Source organism: Tasmannia lanceolata, unplaced genomic scaffold (genome assembly GCF_043159265.1).
Source record: "Tasmannia lanceolata isolate RefF3 unplaced genomic scaffold, GAP_Taslan_0.1 ptg000013l, whole genome shotgun sequence".
NCBI lineage: Eukaryota > Viridiplantae > Streptophyta > Magnoliopsida > Canellales > Winteraceae > Tasmannia > Tasmannia lanceolata.
The window spans coordinates 43917227-43937171 of record NW_027518690.1 but is presented as its reverse complement, the minus strand read 5'-3'; the positions used below and the strand labels follow the sequence as shown (position 1 = coordinate 43937171).

General features: G+C 36.3%; 1 protein-coding gene across 3 annotated transcripts in view; it reads right to left on the bottom strand.

The window, feature by feature from the left end:
* PIR121 (transcription activator) overlaps positions 1-19945 on the bottom strand; it is a 65869-nt gene that overhangs the window by 16985 nt on the left and 28939 nt on the right. For all 3 annotated transcript variants that reach the window (XM_077394779.1, XM_077394780.1, XM_077394781.1), the window contains exons 15-25: positions 18338-18549; positions 15900-16047; positions 13396-13564; positions 10365-10441; positions 9644-9814; positions 5768-5844; positions 5565-5667; positions 4435-4554; positions 4212-4355; positions 558-707; positions 25-168 (exon numbers count right to left, since the gene is read on the bottom strand). In XM_077394779.1, the coding sequence (XP_077250894.1) occupies positions 25-168; positions 558-707; positions 4212-4355; positions 4435-4554; positions 5565-5667; positions 5768-5844; positions 9644-9814; positions 10365-10441; positions 13396-13564; positions 15900-16047; positions 18338-18549 (1515 nt within the window). The remainder of the gene's footprint in view (positions 1-24; positions 169-557; positions 708-4211; positions 4356-4434; positions 4555-5564; positions 5668-5767; positions 5845-9643; positions 9815-10364; positions 10442-13395; positions 13565-15899; positions 16048-18337; positions 18550-19945) is intronic.

The window sequence follows — 19945 nt, the reverse complement described above, 5'->3', positions numbered from 1 at the left end:
TACTAGTAATTAGGTAGAAATTACCTTACTTGATATATGATCCAATAGAGCTCGAATAAGCCAAGGCATTGACCTAGACCCTAGAAGTTTGACAGTGGCAAACATGTGGGGCACTCCAAAGAATCCACTATATAATCGAGCAAAACATTGATATGCCAAATTCAACTCCTACAACAAGAAGGTAGATTATTATCCAAATTTTAGTTAAGAATTCAGACATAACTTCAATGAAAACAGAGAGCCAATTCTCATATTTACTTTCATCAATAAGCATTATAAGTTCTAATTGGAGGTTAAAGATTTAGAAATTTATGCATGAGAATGTGAAGAAAGATATAGATATGTACTTGAAAACAAAATGCGTGATAACAACGAAAAAATCAGACGAAACCAAAAAGGGAGATCAATGGATTGTTTTGTTTGTTAGCATGTATCAGCAAGGGAACAAATAACAATGAGAAGATACCAACCAGGTGGGGGTAGCAACGGGGAGAGAGGATGGATTACAATATCAAGTGAATGCAATCAAAGCTGGAAGTAATTGAAAAAATTCTTACTTGAGAACCACAATAGAAATTAGGCTTCGCATAAGGAACCGTAGGTTTCTGCATGGGAACGTTGGACACTCTTGAAGAACGGATAAAACGTTGTGTAGTATTGCAAAGGATAAAGTTTGGCAAGAAGTCATTCTGCATCTCTGTCCAAATCTGGAAGCCAAATAAGTAAGTGGATAGCCCAGAAAACACAACAGACACATACATTTGCAAAAACACAACAAACACATACAATTGCATTCTTACAATCAAAATCCACTGTCACATTTCTTTTACACTCTATACGAAGCATCTGTATTTTAGGGCATGTAAGCATAACACAAGCAAAATGATTTACTTCAGCCGTTGGGGTAAATAACAACCATATTCAATATAGAGCACAAAGAGCAATTTGTGGTAGTAGCACATCGTTCTCATAACTTACGACTTACAAGACAGGAATTAACTAAGAAGACAACATGATATTCCCCTATGTTAATATCGTGTGAAGGTACTTATAGTAGTTCGATGAAATAGCAGCCTAGTCAACTTTGCACAAACCACAATTCTTGCTGGTAGCATGTCATTCTAATACCTTATGGCTTAAGTCACAGAAATTCTCTATGGCGAAGATAAGGCTATTTACCTTAAAATTAATATCTTGAGAAAGTGCATTAGAGTTTTGATGCATTCTGTTCAGAACAGTTTTTAGTTTTTGGAGCTTTGCTTCAAGTTAATGCACAAGTTTCCATAGTGTCTGAATCTCATAGGTGGCTTTGAGCCTTCAAGTTCGGACAAAGAGACCTTTAGCAACAAACATGCAGATTTTCATATCTGACAACTGTTCTAATAAGAGAAATTTACCCAAAATTTTTTTCTTCTAAAGCCACTTCTAAAATAAGTTACAGTAGGCAACATAAAGTAATTACATGGAAGGCCTGGAACTTCTTTGGCCTAGTTTAGCCCGTCCAGTAGTCATCTGAGCAAAGCAATTTCAACGTGCATTTGCATCTTGTCTCCATTGCGTCTTAAACAAATTAGGATTCTTTTTCATATAATAACCCTACATTTCATCAACACTTTTTTGAAGAAAAAAAATAGTAACAATGTTGACAAAGATGAGCCACAAAATAAAAATAGTAACAATGAATAATCACTTATTATATAGTGTGTTAGCACTATCTTAAGGATAGAAATTAGAACCCCATCAACAGTGGCTGCAGTCAAATGATTAGTGTACAATTCTGAAAGCATATACTGGCACTTCGCCTTGCTAAAAGGAAGACAAGTGGTCAAATTTACTTTTCAACAGAAAAAAAAAGAAACAAGAAAAAAAGAGAGGAAACGAGGCAAGTAGATGAGAAAGGAGAGCGAGCCAACTGTACCCATTGCCAAAACATCATTTTATCATCCTTCTTCTTCCCCTTTTTAACTTGTTACCTCATTTTGATTAATGATTCGGCATCTAGATTGAGGGTGCTACAAATATTATCGATTATATTCGAGATCTACATCTCTCTAACCGGTCGACATCAGCCGGGCTAGCATCTGGATCTGTTATACTTTTCCATCTATCAGGCTATCATCTAGATTTACACATTTAATAAATTTTGTACCTGTCGAGTTATCATCCAGATCTATTATGTTCTCTATTCAGCAGGCGGCTCTTCAGATCTTCTAATCATCACATCCTGGCTTATCTTTCCACTATCGGGAACTGTTTATGACACATTTCGCCACGCCAAGGGAAGTTGCAATTTTCCTGAATTACATTTAAGAAGGATTTGATCTTATTTATGTGTTCCTAAATTATTCTTTTTTGAAATGTCCCACCATATGAATTGATCCCTTTGTATTATATCAATTACCACTTATTACAAGTAGTGCCATTAGGCCCATCCTATAGACCCTATATAATTAATAATAAGTATTCTAACTAAAAGAAATACACCATTACTCAATTTATATCGGTTGACATTTTCCTTCTTTCGTTTATAGAATGAAATAAAATTCGCCAAAATGATTCACAACGATATTCAAAGCCAGTTCTAAAAGTTAGCCGACAGCGACACAAAACGACATACATGTTTCCATCTCCATCTCCGTCAAAATGAAATCTTTCAGTCATGTTGATCGAAATGCTATCACTTTAGTGCGTCAATTACAAAACTCCAATCAACATATCCAAAGTGTATAGAGAAGTTTGGGTTTTCACATTTTTGCTTGGTAACTGCACATTTTATATTTTTTCTTCTCTGTTCAATTATGGTGCAAAAGCAACAACTAATTATTGATTTAATGCATTTGCACATAGATTACTGCAAAACTATTCATTTTTCATGAATTTATGGTTTTGAAAATAGAAAAAAGTATATTTTCTAATAAAAATTAATAATATATATATACATGTTAGCTTCTAATTTTATGTATATGAGTTCTTGCCCAACCTACCGATTGATGGGTCAGATTTTTTCATTTCAAAACGTAATGATTTTATTTACTTTTGTTAGAAAATTCTTCAAAAATAGGGAAAACTATATTTTTGAAAAAAAAACTTATCATATATGCATGTTAGCTTCTAGTTTTTTTTTTTTATGTGAGTAATTCTTACCGTATCTACAGATTTATGCAGTAGGGTTTTTTCGTTTTTTAAAATTCATTTTATTTATTTATTTATTATTTTATTTAAGGGATTGAGCCTCTAGCTCAACGGTCAAGGATTTGGTCTTCAACCAGGAGGTCGGAGGTTCAATCCCAGCTTACCTACCAAAAAGAAAACAAGAATTTGTAAAACACTTCAGGCCATTCAAAAAAATTAACTATTTTATTCATTATTGTTAGAAAACCCTTTAATTTTCCATCATTTTATTGTATTCCTTCATGATATTGTACTTCCTTTATGAAATTAAAGAAAATACAATTTCTGTTTATGTGAAGCATATTTATATGTGGTTGCATAGGTTTATGAGACAATTGATGGTCTTTGACGTAGTTTACAACAAAACAAAGTGACAGAAAGATCATCGCCTACATGTTCCATGTCAGTAAAGTAATTTAAAAAGTATTGTCCACTATAATGTCTTGTGGTCGATTCATGACCTATTTAAAAGCATGGATGCTGATACCCAATTGCATATTGTACAAGGTGCTCTCCTTGTAGTCATTTTTCATTATGTAATGCAAATTATATTGGTAAATTATTAGCATTATCCATAGTCCACTTGATATAAATTTGTTTTCTGAAATCACTGAATGCATAGAGTACAAAACTAGATACATACATGTATGTATGTATGTATATAGAACTATATGTGTATGTTACAAGCATGGTTTTAAATTTCGGCCGAATTTCGGATTTTGATTGGGACAGAAACTGATCACCCAAACCCGAAATTTCAGCTAGAGTACCAAATTTCGCTAAAATTTCGGAAAAGATGATTTTTTAAGTTTGCTTACAAAATTTCGGCCGAAATTTCAGTACAATAATGAAATTTGCTTTGATTTTTTACCGAATTCGGTCAAAACCGAAACCGAAATTTAAATCCATGGTTACAAGTACTGAATAGGAAGCGGACACCCAAACTAGTAATCGGAGGCAAAAATAGATTCCAAATTAAACAGTAGTATCACTCGAACTAATTTGGGTAGCCAACTGAAAGAAACGAAGGATATCCAAACCTGAGTAGCGAGTCGTCCAGAAAATGAAACAAGCGACGTGTTCTCTTGCATCTCGTTCAGCATAAGAGTGAATGAGTCTATTGACATATGTTCTGAAAGTAATTGGTGGGTGAGTTTCAAGATATCCAACAGCTGTTGCAATTCCTAGAAACATAATGTGATCAGAACCAATTAGTTCACTTCCACAAAAAGAACAAAGGGAAATCACTCGACAATCACTTACCACAACAGCACATATATCCTGTGACTCAAAACGATCAAACAGAAAATCAATGTTCTCTCGGAATACTTTGTTCATTCTTTGAGCTATTAAGCTCCTAAAATCAATCGTCCTCCCCAACAACTGCATGTAAGAGAAGGTTCAGCATTATGAATCAGAAAAATACAATAAACAGGAACTCCAAACACATCAATAGCTATACTTTCAGCCAAATAATCCAACTAGGAAGTACAGAATAAATGGAAACCAAAGTAGTACAAACACAGCATGGTTAGTGGAAAAATAAGCAAAGCATTTAAGGTAAGTTCCCACCAAAACACAGTATGACCAAATATAGAGAAACAGAAAAGCATAAGCATCCCAATGTGATCAAAAGGAACGGAATAATATGTCATCATACTAGGAACCAAAGAGATCCCCAGCGATTGAGGAAACGAGGCAAAAAACACAATACTAGTTCAATAGAAAACTTATCGGGTCTATAAGTGCCTTGCACCGCAACACCAAGTTAACTCTTTGACGAGTTCTTGACTAAATTTGAGTTTTTGAACATTAGTTAAGAGTTCCAAAGGAAATCGTCAATATGAATGGCTTTTTATGAGTTCCATAATATTTGCAGACTCTTCCTTGTTTATAAATTGTGGAGGTAAGAAGTTGGATGCTGACAAGCACGAATATGAAGATGACTCATTAGACATGGTGCCATCATTGTTCTACTCTATTGAACTTGACAAATGGGCTTCTAGCATTACAAGAGAATTCATGTCTGTCCACCCTACCTCCTATTTAGCAACAAACAAAACTGTTCTTGCCATGACTGATGATAATCCGGTCTTGTACATGACGGCCCGCCTCTCCCCACTCTTCCTTAAATACTATGAATTCTGTTTACAGAATGGCAGTTATACAGTGCAACTCCACTTCGCTCAAATTATGTTCAAACAACTAAAGTATAAAATAAAAAACGTTTTAATTGAATCATGAAATATGGAAAAACCATCTCCTACCGAGAGCTTGAATGTAGGAGAGGATGGCTAGAATTTATAAGGTTACAAAATGAGAAATACCCTAGAAATGAAAGTCATATATCAATAAGAAAAATGTGGGGCTAAATATTAGCCATATGTTCTCACCTTCACTCTCCTCATTTTGAATATTGCATTAAATCGCACTGGTTGAACAGAGTATTTATCACCAATGTCCAAGGCAAAGAGGAATGATGGATCAAGCAGCTCACTGCAGAAGGGTTTTAGATAAATTTGAAAATGAGAGGAATTGTTTAAATGAAAGACATGATGGCATAACCTGTATAGAAAAGGAAAGGAGAATAGAATACCTTGCTGCACGGCTTTTATAGTATGTGAAAATATTCTCACTTAACTTGAAAACAAGCTGATCAAAACAAAGATCCACCTATAAACCAAAGCAAATTCTATGTTAGCTTTGGGACCATTTAAAAAACCCAGTTTCTGCTCCAAGGAGGCAAGAGCTCTGGTACCATGTTAACTTTCCACCCTATTAAAAGAGAAGACAAAGTGTGTCGAAAGTGCTTAGACAAATTGAATAGAATATGTTAACAAGTACACTTTAAAATAAAAAAACTATAGTTTGAACATTACTAATAGAAAATTTGATCTCCAGCTAAATTACATTAGTGCTGTTGAATAATGAATTAGGGTAGTTTAGACATTACTTGTAGTAGTTAGAGGTATTATAGTCATCGTACATTGTTGCCATAGTTTGGGCCTATATATACATCATATTCATGAGGAGCTCCCTAGTGGAGACTCTTGATCCTCTCCATTCCTCTTCTTCTTCCTCTCTTCTAACCCTAATCTCATTTCTAACATGGTATCAGAGCAAAAATCCTAGGGAAGGTGGAAAGAAGAAGAGTTCATCTATCATTCACGCCATCTCATTCTCGCGCATCTATTTCTCTCCCTCCCTTTTTTTTTGTTTGGGTTCCTCGGCAAACCCTTCTCATCTTTTGTCAAAACCCTAAAATCTCTCTAGCTTTCCCTCAAATATCTCCCTCAAACCACCTCATTCTCATTTCCCTTCACTCACCCAACTCTCGGTATCTCTCCCTCTCTCGCAAGGTTGGGTTGCCGTATGGAGTGTTGTCTTGTTGCCCTTCATCCTCATCTTTGTTTTTCTACCTTTATATTTGTTGTGTTTCATGTCTTTTGTCTTCCATTCCAAAGTAACCGTGCCCACCAAGTGTTTGGTGAAATGTCCGAAAGAGAATTTGTGCCTTGAAATTCTTCCTTTCGTTTCAAGTTGAAGGCCTTCGGCCTCAACTTGAAGGGGAGTGTTGTCTTGTATTGTTTCTTATGGTTCTCTTTTTTTTTTGTTGATGTCATCTTTTTCTTTACATTGTCTTCTATGGATTGCTTTCTATGTCTTTTATGTAGTTCTTCAAGGCACACACCAAGTGTTTGCTCAAATGTCTAAGAAAGGTGTAGTGCCTTGTTTTTCTTCGTTTCTTTGTCTTCTTCAAGGTGCACACCAAATGTTCGATAAATATCCCAGAGAGGTGTGGTTCGCTTTTCGTTGCGAGATAAAGGTATTTGACCTTCAACTTGAGGTGGAGTGTTGTCATGTTTTCATTGGAGTTATTGCTTTCTCTTGATGTTGTATTTTTCTTCGTATTGTCTTCTTTGTGGGGGTGTTGTTATATTGTATTTTCTTGAGGGAGAGTGTTATCGTCTTCTCTTTATGATCTCCGTTCGTCCCCTTGGTGGTTGTTATCGTCTTCCTTGTTGTCTTTTCTTGTCTTCTCCGGGCTCATGTAGTTTTGCCCGAGGGGGAGTGTTGTTGTGCTATCTAGTCAGTCTTTGTCTTCTCGGCCTTAGGCCTTATCATCCCCTCTTTTCCGGGCGATGGCTTCCACGTCCATCGTTGGTCTGCTCTCTTACAGGCGACGGTCTTTTCCCATCGAACTCTCTTTTCCGGGCGATAGTGTCCCCGTCGTTAGTCGGCTCCTTTTTAAGCAACAATGTTCATACCTTCGACCTTGTCTCCATACGATGGTTTCCCCATCGTTGTTTGGTTATCTTCTCCCTCCTTTTCAGATGGCTTCCATATCCATCGTTGGTCGGCTCTTTTCAGGTGATGATGTTCATGTGGTCGACCTAGTCTCCAGATGATGGTGTCCCCATGGTTGATTGGTTCATCTTTTCCCTCCTTATCATTAGGCGACGATGTTCATGCCGTCGACCTTGTCACCAGACGATGGTTTACCTATCGTTAGTTGGTTATCTTCTCTATCTCTTCTTCTCTCCTGGCAACGGTTTTCCTAACGACCTTGTCTCCTATGGTTTTCCCATCGGTGATTATCTTCTATTGGCGTGGTGCTATTTAGCTGGTGTTCCTGCTCGTGGTGCTTTGTCGTTGCTCACGTGGGCACCTTTGGTGTGCCTTTTTGCTCGATGGATCGTTGTTATTCCCCTGCCGAGGTGCACGGTTCAATCCTTCGTGGTTCCAGACTTATTTGTTGGGTTCTCATTTAGGGGGAGATACGGTTGTGACTGCTCTCGCCGTAGTGCTACTTCATGGGGAATTGTTCCTTTTTGGTGGTCGGTGATCTCGACAACCGTACTCTCATGGTGGTTGTTATCTTTTGTTATGCTTTCCTTATGTATTCACCACACCAGCTTGAGGAGTGTTATACCTAGCTGGATGTGCGTATGAGATTATATACTTTTTATTATTTTTAGTTGTTGTAGTTTTCTTTGTACCCATAGCATATACACTCCAGCTTGAGGGGGAGTGTTGAATAATGTATTAAGGTAGTTTAGACATTACTTGTAGTAGTTAGAGGTATTGTAGTCATTGTACATTGTTGCCCAATTACCCTAGTTTGGGTATATACATCATATTCATGAGGAGCTCCCTGGTGGAGACTCTCCATCCTCTCCATTCTTCTTCCTCTTTTCTAACCCTAATCTCATTTCTAACAAGTGCCAATGCCAAAATGATAAATTTAGAAATCTTTAAATGTAATGTGAAACTTGATGTGGATAAGTATCAGTGATTAGCCGTGCATTTTGGGAGTGAGCAAGTCAGATAGCATCAGAGAATGAGCTTTGAACAAGAGACTAGAGAAACTAGAGCTCAAGTTTCAGAATAAATATTTGTTCGCAAAATGTAAACCCCACATGGAATCCAAGTTCTGATGGTCAAAAGCATTAGAAAGAAGTCCTAGAATTCAAACTACAGGATGCTTAGTTATTCGCACTGAGTTTAGTTACCAAGATCTGATTTGCAATTTGGGGAGGGGTAACTGTCATGGCAGTCGTATATACATTGCAGCAGGTCAAGACTTTGGGATGAAAAAAAGGGCGGCCCACTGCACGAGGCTCCCGCCATTGCGGGGTCTGGGGAGGGCTAGATGTACGCAACCTTACCCCTGCTTTGCAGAGAGGCTGTTTCTGTGACTCGAACCCGTGACCACCAGGTCAAGACTTTGGGATAAATCAACAATTTACTAGACATCAAATTATGTTCTTTTGATTATAAGCATGCGAGATTATTCTCGTTATTTTCATTTTGATCTCTTCCCTTATGCATACAAGTTCCATTTAAGGTTCTTAGGGTAAGCAATAAAATGTTAGCCTACAAATCTCATCTATGGCATTCCTTCACAGGCAGAAGAAGCTCTTTGATATACAAGAAACTCAACTTCCATGAAAGAACAATAAGAAAATACAATAAGACTTATTAGTTTTAGACTTTTACTTAACAATTAACAACTTGGGAAATTTTCTTCAAGTAAAATTTTCTCCTCAATTTGTGGAGGTGGCACCAATTGAAGAGAAGATGATAGAGCACCGCTTAAGATGGGTTGGGCATATCCAACGTAGGCCTTTGGATGCTCCAGTGAGAAGAAGTGACTCGTGACAAGTTGATGGAGTAAAAAGAAGTAGCGGCAGACCGAAAACTACTTGGGTAGAAACAGTGAGGAAAGACTTGAGGGCTAGGAACATAACTGAGAACATGCCCTGGATAGGAGAGAATGGAAGAAAATTATCCATGTAAACGAACCCAACTAGTATCAGGATTAGACTTAATCAATTTGAGCCAGGTAGATCCTTTCACCTTCTTCATGAAAATTTTCTAAAGGATTCATTAGCCAACCCCAGCTAGTTTGGGACAAAGGCTTAGTTGAGTTGAGTTGAGTTGTAAAATTACTTGAGTAGAATTCCCATACCTCAGCTTCAATTTCATCATAAAGAAAACGCTGCTTGAGTACAAGTAGTGCATGCTGGGCAGAGTCGTTGTAGATATCAAATGGCATTAGAATGCTTTCAATAAGATCTCCATCATGAGACTCAATTACATGATCCACCAGCATCCAGGGAAGAGAGCATTCAATTGGAAACTGCATATGTCAATAAACAATGGCACCCTTCTGAATACAGGCGAGAGAAGTAAAATAAAAATTATGAGTAGTATACAGCAAATGGGCAGAAAATATAGTTTACTGCAAGTCAAGACACATGATCGTTGGATTTTAAATTGAATAAGATTCTCTTTACATCAGAATAAGAGAAAAATGGAAGGTTTTTTTTTTTTTTAATGGTTCATATAATTAGAATAGTAAAAGATAGAAAGACCGAACGAATAGGAATTTTGTATGTTAACATATCCATTTCAACAGTAAGTAAATAACCAACTAGAAATGAATTTGGATGAATTTAGATAGAAGGAAATAAAAATTGATGAGAAAAATAATGGAAGTGATATATCCGCCCCTTTTGATTACTTGGGACACCGAGCAGCAGTGTACGTGGCAATCAGCCCCATTGAATCCTTCAAACGTGAAGTACATCAGCCCCTCTGCAGTCATTGATACACTGCTGCTGGGTGTCCAAGTAATCAAAAGGGGCGGATATATCACTTCCCAAAAAATAAATATTGATTAGCTATACCTGGATAACACGGGACGATTCTAAGTAAAATTCTCTAAACCATAGGAAACCAAGGTCGGTTAATGTTCCAATTGTCACTGCAATCAGCACAAAAAGAAAGGTTCACATAGTTCTTGAAAATTAACTTTTCAAGGTAGCATAAGAACAAATTTCATATTACTTTCATCATTCAAAAAAAAATTCATATTACTTTCGCATTTGACAAGATCTCAAATACGCAAAGCAAGAACACAATCCATTTAAAGAAAGAATAAAATAAAGCACTAAATTTTTAATTTAGTTAAACCTAGAATAGTTACTATGCACCTTGTTCTTCAAACTTCTAATGAGCATAGAGACATGCCACAAAATCCTGGACAATGATTTTAAATTTCCACCAAAACCGACACGAAACGACCGAAATTTTTTCATTTCCACCCCCACCGAAACCAAAATCGAAATGACCCAAATGCATAAACCAAAATCATGAGTGTAATACCGGTATACCATATTAACATGTATTATAATTATTTTATATGAATTTCATGCAAAATGCGGTACATGTATTATGTACAAATTTTATATAAAGTAAATGTATAATTTGGTATGTACTAAATTATCAGACATGCGCAATAGTATATACCACTAGATGTTCGATGTTTTTAAACCATTATGGATGATCATCTAGCATATGTGATGGTTTCTAAGTGTGTATTTTTGCTTAATCTAGCATTTTCAGAAATGTCATGTTTAAATAATATCATTTGCATATGTTTCCTTGACTTTACAGGATTTTTACTGGAATTTCTAACCGAAACCAAAATGCTTCTGTGTGACAACCGAAATCGAAATTTAAAACACACACACACACACACGTCCCTTCCCGACTCTAAATCAAAGCCTTACATGCATGCACTAAAATTTCCGTCAAAACCGACACGAAATGACTGAAATGTTTCTATTTCCATGCCCACCAGAATGCTTATTGAAATCGAAACACATACAAAAACAAAAACTATAAATTCATTAGTTCGTATACTGCACTAGTATGTGTTATATAATTATATTTATATGATTTGCATATGAAATATGCCGTATGTATTATGTAAATAATATGTGAATTACATGTGAATGTGGTGTGTATTGAATAATAAGACATGTGCGACAACACATGTCCCTAGGCGCTCGATGTTGTTAAACCATTATGGGTAGTTTTGCGTATATGATGCTTTTTTTTATTGTGCATTTGTGCTTTTTTGGACACTTCTTGAAGTTTTATCTTAAATGCCCATCATCTGCATAAGTTTCCATACCTTTTTATTACTTTGCAGGATTCCACTGAAATTTCCACCCGAAACTAACATGTTTCCATTTCCATTACATTGGAAAAGCATACTGAAACCGAAACTTGAAACCTTGCTTATGCCTAGTGAAGCCATTTTGACTAAAACATAACCACCCACAACTTTTTTTCCCAGATGGAATGCCACATCATTTTTAGGGTCGCATCTATATGAAGAATAAAAGGTGAAAAAAAAGAAACAAATAGTTTAGAGCTAAAATCTTCTCATGATTTGAATTATTATATTTTAACTCTATCATGCCCCCCCTAAAAAAAAACATAGGAAAGAAAGGAGAATTCTCTCACAAAGCATATACTATGGATCCTAACCTAATGTTCTAAAACCAAAGAAGCCCTATCATCTCATTTTGAACTCTTTTAGTTGAACACATATACCGTATATTATGGGATAGATACAAGAATGCACACCACATACACATGATATAATGAGCTATTATATGATGTTCACATTTAATATGCATACCTTTATTATTAAGACTCCCTTTTCTATAAATCTTGTGTCCCCCTTTCGGCTAGTATTCACATGAAGATTTCAATGTCCTTACGGAAATTAACGTAGACCGAATTATATTAAAGAGTGGGATGCGTCAACCAACTAAGCAGAACATGTGTCATGTGGGCTTTAACAGTAAATAAAAATAATTATAGGCCCAATTGTCACTTGCCACCATATATAGGCTTTGCCACCATTTCATGGCACAATCAAGCATCAACAAATAAAGTATTTTTGTAATCACCATGGTCCCAAGATCACAACGATTGAGTACTGATATGTGTATATTCTGCACAGTTGCATGCAGTAGCAGAAGTCTTTGAAGTAATACCGCAGCAACTATGCAGAATTATGCACATATCAAGTACAAAATGCATGCTAGATAACCCTCAAATCAATGGTTGAAATAAAAGAAGAGAGGAATTTTTCTGTTATCCTTGACTTCGAAAAAGTAAATTCAAAGAAAAAAATTTCCCTCAACTTTGTTAGCAAAATTAAAATTGAAGATAACAAGGGCGTCGTTCCCTTTTTCAATATACAATTTAGTCCTAAATACCTAAAAAATGATGATTTCCCCTTTCAAAATAATTTTTACTCGAGAATTTTTTTAACCAAAAATTCATTTTGTCCCTTTCAAAGAGAATACTTTAATGCACATACATCTGATTTTCTGCAATCCATATGCATGAGTGTGTATCCATGACTAGAGGTATTGAAGGTATCATACCATAAATCTATCACTCAGCATTCATGAAGAAATCTGCATAAATCCAGGTAAGTCCAAAATATATATTGGAGCGAATCTTTGTTTGCTACTCTACAGGAATTGGGAAGTAGTGACTGCTGCAATTGAGCTACATGGAACTTCATGCCTGATGTGCAATTTCTGGGTTGAGGCTCTCTTTTATTTCCATGACCTTTACTAACGTCTTTCAAAAGTTCAGAAAAAAGAAAAAGTGTAAATCGTACCGCTTAGACTAATATATGACTACCTAGATTCATGTTATAGTTAGATTCACATAGTACACAACTAAAAATAATATCTTAGAGTAGAATAGTTCTAGTAAGAATTCCACAATTAAATTGTCTATTTTTTATCAAAAGGAAATCATGCTAGTGAGTACTATAGAAATGCTTACAAAAAACAACTTTTAGATTACAATGTAAAACAAAAGCAGATTAGGACAGAGGATAACCTGTGTAATCCAGAATATGCAGGAAAAAATTAAGCTTGTAAAAGAAGGTTTCTAACTGCTTAAGATCATTAACAGAAATTTCCGAGCTACTATTTCCAAACAGCCCTCCTGGCTTCCTCAAGTTACCACCAGATACCAGCTCATAGATCAGAAATTGAAGACAATGCACCTGAGAAGAAAAGCACTAATTAAATTAATAAATACACTAAAATTTCTATAAATTGGGTTCAGTTCAAGTTGCTTATATGCGTCGATAGAAATCCCGGCGTAAAAATTAAAATTACAAAATAGCATGCTCACACCCCTCAGCCAACCCCTAAAGTTCGGTATGCAATAAAAGGAAGACAGAATGAGACTTTGTCAAGCTCTTGTGAGCACTATTGACCCACACAAGATGTCAAAGTTATTATCAACCTATGATATAATGTCCTACATGTCTAGGTGGAAACATGTCCCCCTTGAATAAAACACCTACATCTTATATGGATATCAGTTCATGGTTGATCTCTTCCGTACTGTTAGTTTTCATTTGTTATTATCTTTTATTATTTGTCATTATCTTTTCCTTTTTATCTTATTTTTTGTTTAGTGGTAAAGTCGGTTAGGATATCTGGTAGGTAGAAGAGTCTGGGAAAGGCTGTACGCAAAGGTCATTCATTTTCTCAATGGGGGAAGGAAGGAATGTATAACTAGTGGAGTGGCGAAGGAGGCCTACCCACACTTGTTGATGCCAAATATAGTCTAATGAAGTCGTCTATCTTGTAGTTATTGCATTTTTTTCATATTTGCCATCCATATGAAACACAAATTGACTATTCCTAAAGCTTGAGTATGAAGGGCATTTGGAGAGTCAGCTTTTCCTAAGTCCTCTAGGATTCTAGTTTGAGTCAGACTATTTAGTTGGGAGAATAGTCTTCCAGCTACCGTGGGGAATTCCTTTTTATCTTTCTATCGCAGCAAGTGTGGGGAGGAATCCCGTGAAATTCCCAAGGGGTTTCCTCTAGGTCCCAAACTCAATTTGAGATTTTTACACAAGAAAAACTACAGAATGTGTGGGGCAAAACAGAAGATACGATAAAAATATTCAGAAAAAGGAAACGGGGCCCCTAGGTTTAGAATAGCATCGTAGAACCAAGATTGGAGATTAAGCACCAAAAAATAACCAAAAAGGGTGTTCTTTTACCTCAGTTTGGGTTCTTCAAAAAAATAATCTAGGCTAAAGATGGGTTTTGACAGATTTTGACCCTCTCATTCAATTGGAAGGCGGAAATGCGTTATAAGCTCCTCAACGACCATTAAAATGGAGGAAAGAAGCGCAAAATTGGAAAAAATACATTGTTAGTTCGCTATGTTTATAGTCGTTTCTGCACAGAACATGGTGTTCCAGATGGAACCCCCTATTCTGATTGGAAAGTTTAGAATCTTCCAAAAATGTGATTAAAATGTTTTGTTTACAACACTGTTTTGGATTCCATTCAGAGACAAAGTTTCCCAAAAACTCCATCCGGAGTGGGAAGGAATTGACCGCTAAGGTATGTGGTGAATTTTTCTATTGGCTTGATGAAGAGGAAGGTTTTCCCTTCAAAAAAACTAAATATTTAACCATAGAGAGAATATTTGACTATATATTTTTTTAGTAACGGTTCTATTAATATAAGGAAAAAGGGACTGGGCTTGTAGCTCAATGGTTGTGGCTTTCTATCTCAACCTTGAGGTCAAAGGTTTGAACCCAGTTTACCTACCAAAAAAAAAAGGATGCGAAACAGAGGCAAATGTGGAAACTCTAACTAATGAAATAGACAAGTCTCCACAAAGGCTCTGCATTTTGACTTGCTGCTTAAGGCATGGGTCAAGTGCGAGTGAGGGCCAGAACAAGAACCATAAAAAGCATTCAACACTCAATGAGAAGTTGAGTAGGCCCAATTGTGCTAAATATTCATTTCATATAAGATTAGGTACAGTCTATACATTCAAAGAGATTAAGAAGTTTGGAAAATCAAGTCAAGAAAATTTATGACGAAGTAAAACACCACTGGTGATCTACAGTATCATCCAAATCACAGTAATCTTATAGCTAGTCTTGTCTAGCATGCAAAAACAAAGCATAGATTAATCATCATAACATCAAATAAAAGTTGTAGGCCATGAAAACCAGAGCAAAAGTGCATAACTCTAAGAAGGTAGTGGACATTCATAACAAATTTCTATCCAAGATGTAACTGACATTTATGGAAAGCTTTCTATCCCATCCATTAACTTTAGGTGAACTGTTAAAGCATTCATGAATAGCTCATTTTCAATTTGTAGCTCTTGCACTATTTCATTCTTTGGTAGGGGAATTGTTTTTCTTTATTTATTTCCGTCTGTACCATTGTATATATGACAATCCACAGAGAACAATTACTATGGTTTTCTCCTATATTATCCAGTGCTTCAATTTTTTTTTCAATTACAACTCATTGGAATAAATGGATGGCAGTGCCGTGTTCATAGAGAGAAGATACCTGAGCAGCAGTCGGTGCAACTGGCCTCGGATAAAATGAATTTCCTCTGTTTTCTTCCCCTCCATGTGGTAATGAATGTAATTCAGGTTCAGGCTTGCTTGTATTAGCCATCCAATCTGCTGAAAGCGTCCGCATATCAGAAAGAATCCTGAAAATCCAATTGGATGCATAAAATCAGCATTTAGAAAGCAACCAACTAAAGAAACCTGAAGCACTTGAACCATATTCATTGAGCTATCAACGATTTCCTATTCAACATAAACTTCTGCAGACACAGGGAATATATATACCTTTGCGGAAACCATGTAAAAAACATTGAAACAAAAACACCACATTGAAATCACTGAGCAAAAATACTTTAAAACTGAAAGACCAGTTTTCATGGAGCTTTCTTTTTCTTTTCAGCAATAAAAAAATTCAGCTAAGATGATATATACAAAAATGTAAATGTAAAGAAGACATAATGAAAAAAGATTGGAGGAAACTATCCTCGTGCAAAATAAATCTCTACCTCGCCAAGGTTAGGCAACAGATACACCACCAACTTTCTAAGTTTTGATCCAAACTTTATACTTCCCACCACTATTTTCTCTTATGGAAACAATTTTAGCAACAAGAGAGGGTTTTGCAGATAAACTCTCCAAACTAATGCCTTCTGGATTCATCAGCAAATAACAAATGAAATTCCACTTCAGGATAAGTTAGGGAAAAGGCATTGCCATTACGATAACTAGTAGACCAAGTCCAGGCCAAAGCCCAACTTGGTCATAATTCAAACCAGGGCACCAGACTCAGCCAAGGTCGTATCATAGTGAAACTAAGGCAAGGATAGTACTTCACCTGTCCACCCAACCTCGCTAAAATCTTATCAAGTTAAATGGGACCAAAGTAAGATGCAAACACAATGCAGCCACTGTTCAGACCCTAATCGAGACTAACCGTGAAAGATCTGAGCTGGAATGAAGTAGCATTGAGCTTACAACTGTTAGGGGCATGCCAATTCAAGTGAGAAATTAAACAAAATCCAAGGGTTAAATCCTTGTTATTTTAAATGAAGTGCAGAATTCACTGCATAATAAGTGAGATTAAACAAAATCAAAGGGTTAAATACTTAAATCCTTGTTAGTTTAAATTCTGGAACAAATTTGATATGTTAAAATACCCCTTTGATTTTCTCCTCTTTTTTTATTTTATAAAACAACTAGCTTAAGCAAGGTAGACTTAGAGCCACAACATTCTGAAGTCTGAACACATAGATTGGTTGTGTGATGTCATAATTGGATACTAAAGGGGTCATGCTGACAATCTTGACAAGCACTTAATCCTGAAACTGTTTTGTTTCTCAAAAGATATAAAATGTCTGATCAAAAGTTGTCTTTTAAGTTTTAACTAGTGAGTCAGTGACCCAAAGAGAAGACTCACGGGCAGCGTTAAGTGATTTTTTTCTTGAAAACACTAATCTAAATGCCTTTTAATATTGTCATTTCAAATATATATTAAAGTGTTACCAAATACAACCCAAAACAGATATATATATATATATATATATATATATAGAGAGAGAGAGAGAGAGAGAGAGAGAAAACGGTTTCTACACACGTGTAGATAAGTTATCTACACACTACCTTAAAATACAGTGGAGGGCATATTGTTTGGGTGATCCAAACCATTCATTTGATTGGCCCTCACATAGATAGGGTGTCCATAAAAAATCAGCTCCATAGGATCATCCCAACCGTACAATTTGTGGAGGTAAAATGGACGTGTATAAACCTTCACAAATCTGTCCATTTTTTGCCTCCACGGTTCGAAGGGTTAGGATGATCCTATGGTGCTGATTTTTTGTGGACACCTTATCTATGTGAGGGCCAATCAAATGAATGGTTTGGATCACCCAAACAATGTGGGCCTCCACTTCTCTCTAGAGAGAAAACGGTTTCTACACATGTGTAGATAAGTTATCTACACACTAGCTTAAATACAGTGGAGGCCCACATTGTTTGGGTGATCCAAACCATTCATTTGATTGGCCCTCACATAGATAGGGTGTCCCCAAAAAATCAGCTCCATAGGATCATCCTAACCCTTCAAACCGTGGAGGCAAAAAATGGACAGATTTGTGAAGGTTTATACACGTCCATTTTACCTCCACAAATCGTAGGGTTGGGATGATCCTATGGAGCTGATTTTTTATGGACACCCTATCTATGTAAGGGCCAATCAAATTAATGGTTTGGATCACCCAAACAATATGCCCTCCACTGTATTTTAAGCTACTGTGTAGATAACTTATCTACACATGTGTGTAGAAACCGTTTTTTCATATATATATATATATATATATATATATATATATATATATGAGGAAATGGTTTGTGAGCAGCTGCTCAGATAAGCTGATTTTTTGTTAGGATGATCCAATGGAAGGTAGACTACACCTGGAGAGGTCTTTCTTCTTCCGAAATGTTGTTCGCATCATGGTGGCTAATTTATTTTGTACAAAATCTTGGACCTCGGTATGAATGGTTTCCCACAAAGCATCTGCCACTAATGTGTCGCATCGTTGCATCATGGAACCAATGCTCTTTATGCAACTCACAAGCTCTACAAGTGCCTTCCTTTCCTCTGCAGTATAATTCCAGCGTACCACCTAAAACATAATCCATTTCAAAAAAAAAAAACAATCCATTCGATTTAAAAAATACCTAAAAAATAATTTTTACATACGAGAGAGCATCAATGACATTGGACGGGAAAAATATTAAAATAATAAGCAGAAAGACTGATTTCATTAACATGAAACAGCTAAATAAATCAACCGCAATCAAGTTCTCCCTCATCATAAAAATTTCTCAAATAAAACTTACAGTCAAGTATCACATTTGTGTTGAATGATGGGAAACTTTTTAAAAGAAACTACAGAAGTCACTAACTGAGATGGTCGGAGCAAGAAATAAGAAAAGGGAAAAAACAACAAGAGCCAGATCAAAGATCAGCAACCAATAGATAGGTGTCTGAAATAAGCAAAGCAGCTCTAGGAACACCCGTGTTGGAAGGTGAAGAGATATGTTTAGGGAGTTTAACTCAATTTTTGTGTTCTTCAGTATGAGTATTGCAACCTGTATTTAACTAATGTATGTGTTGGCAAAAGACCTGTGAAAAAACGAGTTACTCGAAAAGCTTAAGCTTGTTGGAGAAGGCTTTATTTAATCTTTTATACTTTAACACTCCCCCTCACATGTGGCCCCTCTTTCTTTGGGTCCTACACGCGGCACATGTGGCCCCACTTTTGGGTTGACTAGTGCATGTGAATTTTTAACATTAAGGAGGTTTGAACTCAGGACCTTTGCTCTGAGATCATGTGAAACAACTAGTTACTCCAAAAGTTTAAGCTTGTTGGAGAAGGCGTTATTTAATCTTTACAAGACCAAAATACCCATGCATGGAATGACCCCTTTTAACGCCCCCTCAAGCTGACATGAGCCCTGCTATGACATCTTCAGCTTGCCTATCAAATAATGGTGATGGTATGTTGTCAGCCCTTTAGCGAAGATATCAGCAGCTTGCTCTCCTCTAGTAACATAACAACGATAGATCTCACCATCTACTTTCTCACAAACAAAATAATAGCCAATTTCAAAATTCTTAGTCCTAAAATGAAAAATGAGGTTTTGTGACATTTTAATAGCACTATGACTGACACAATATAGGGTATGAGTGTGACCTCAAATGAAGCTACTAGAATAGATGTCTTAGACATGTCAGCTTAGACGTACACATTACATCGTAGTCATATACTGAGCCTCTGTATTGGATCTAGTCACAATCTTCTGTTTTTTGCTGCTCCATGAGATTAGAATCCACTTAGAAAGAAACTACACCGTCATGGATCTGCGTGTGCCTGGATCTCCTGCCCATTCAGTGTCGAAGTACTAGGTACCTTAATGGATCTATCAGGTGGTGTTGTGCAGTACACGCCATAATGAAGAGTGCCTCCTAGATTGTTTTTGAGACCATGTCTCTCAGAACTATCACTGCTTGTGATG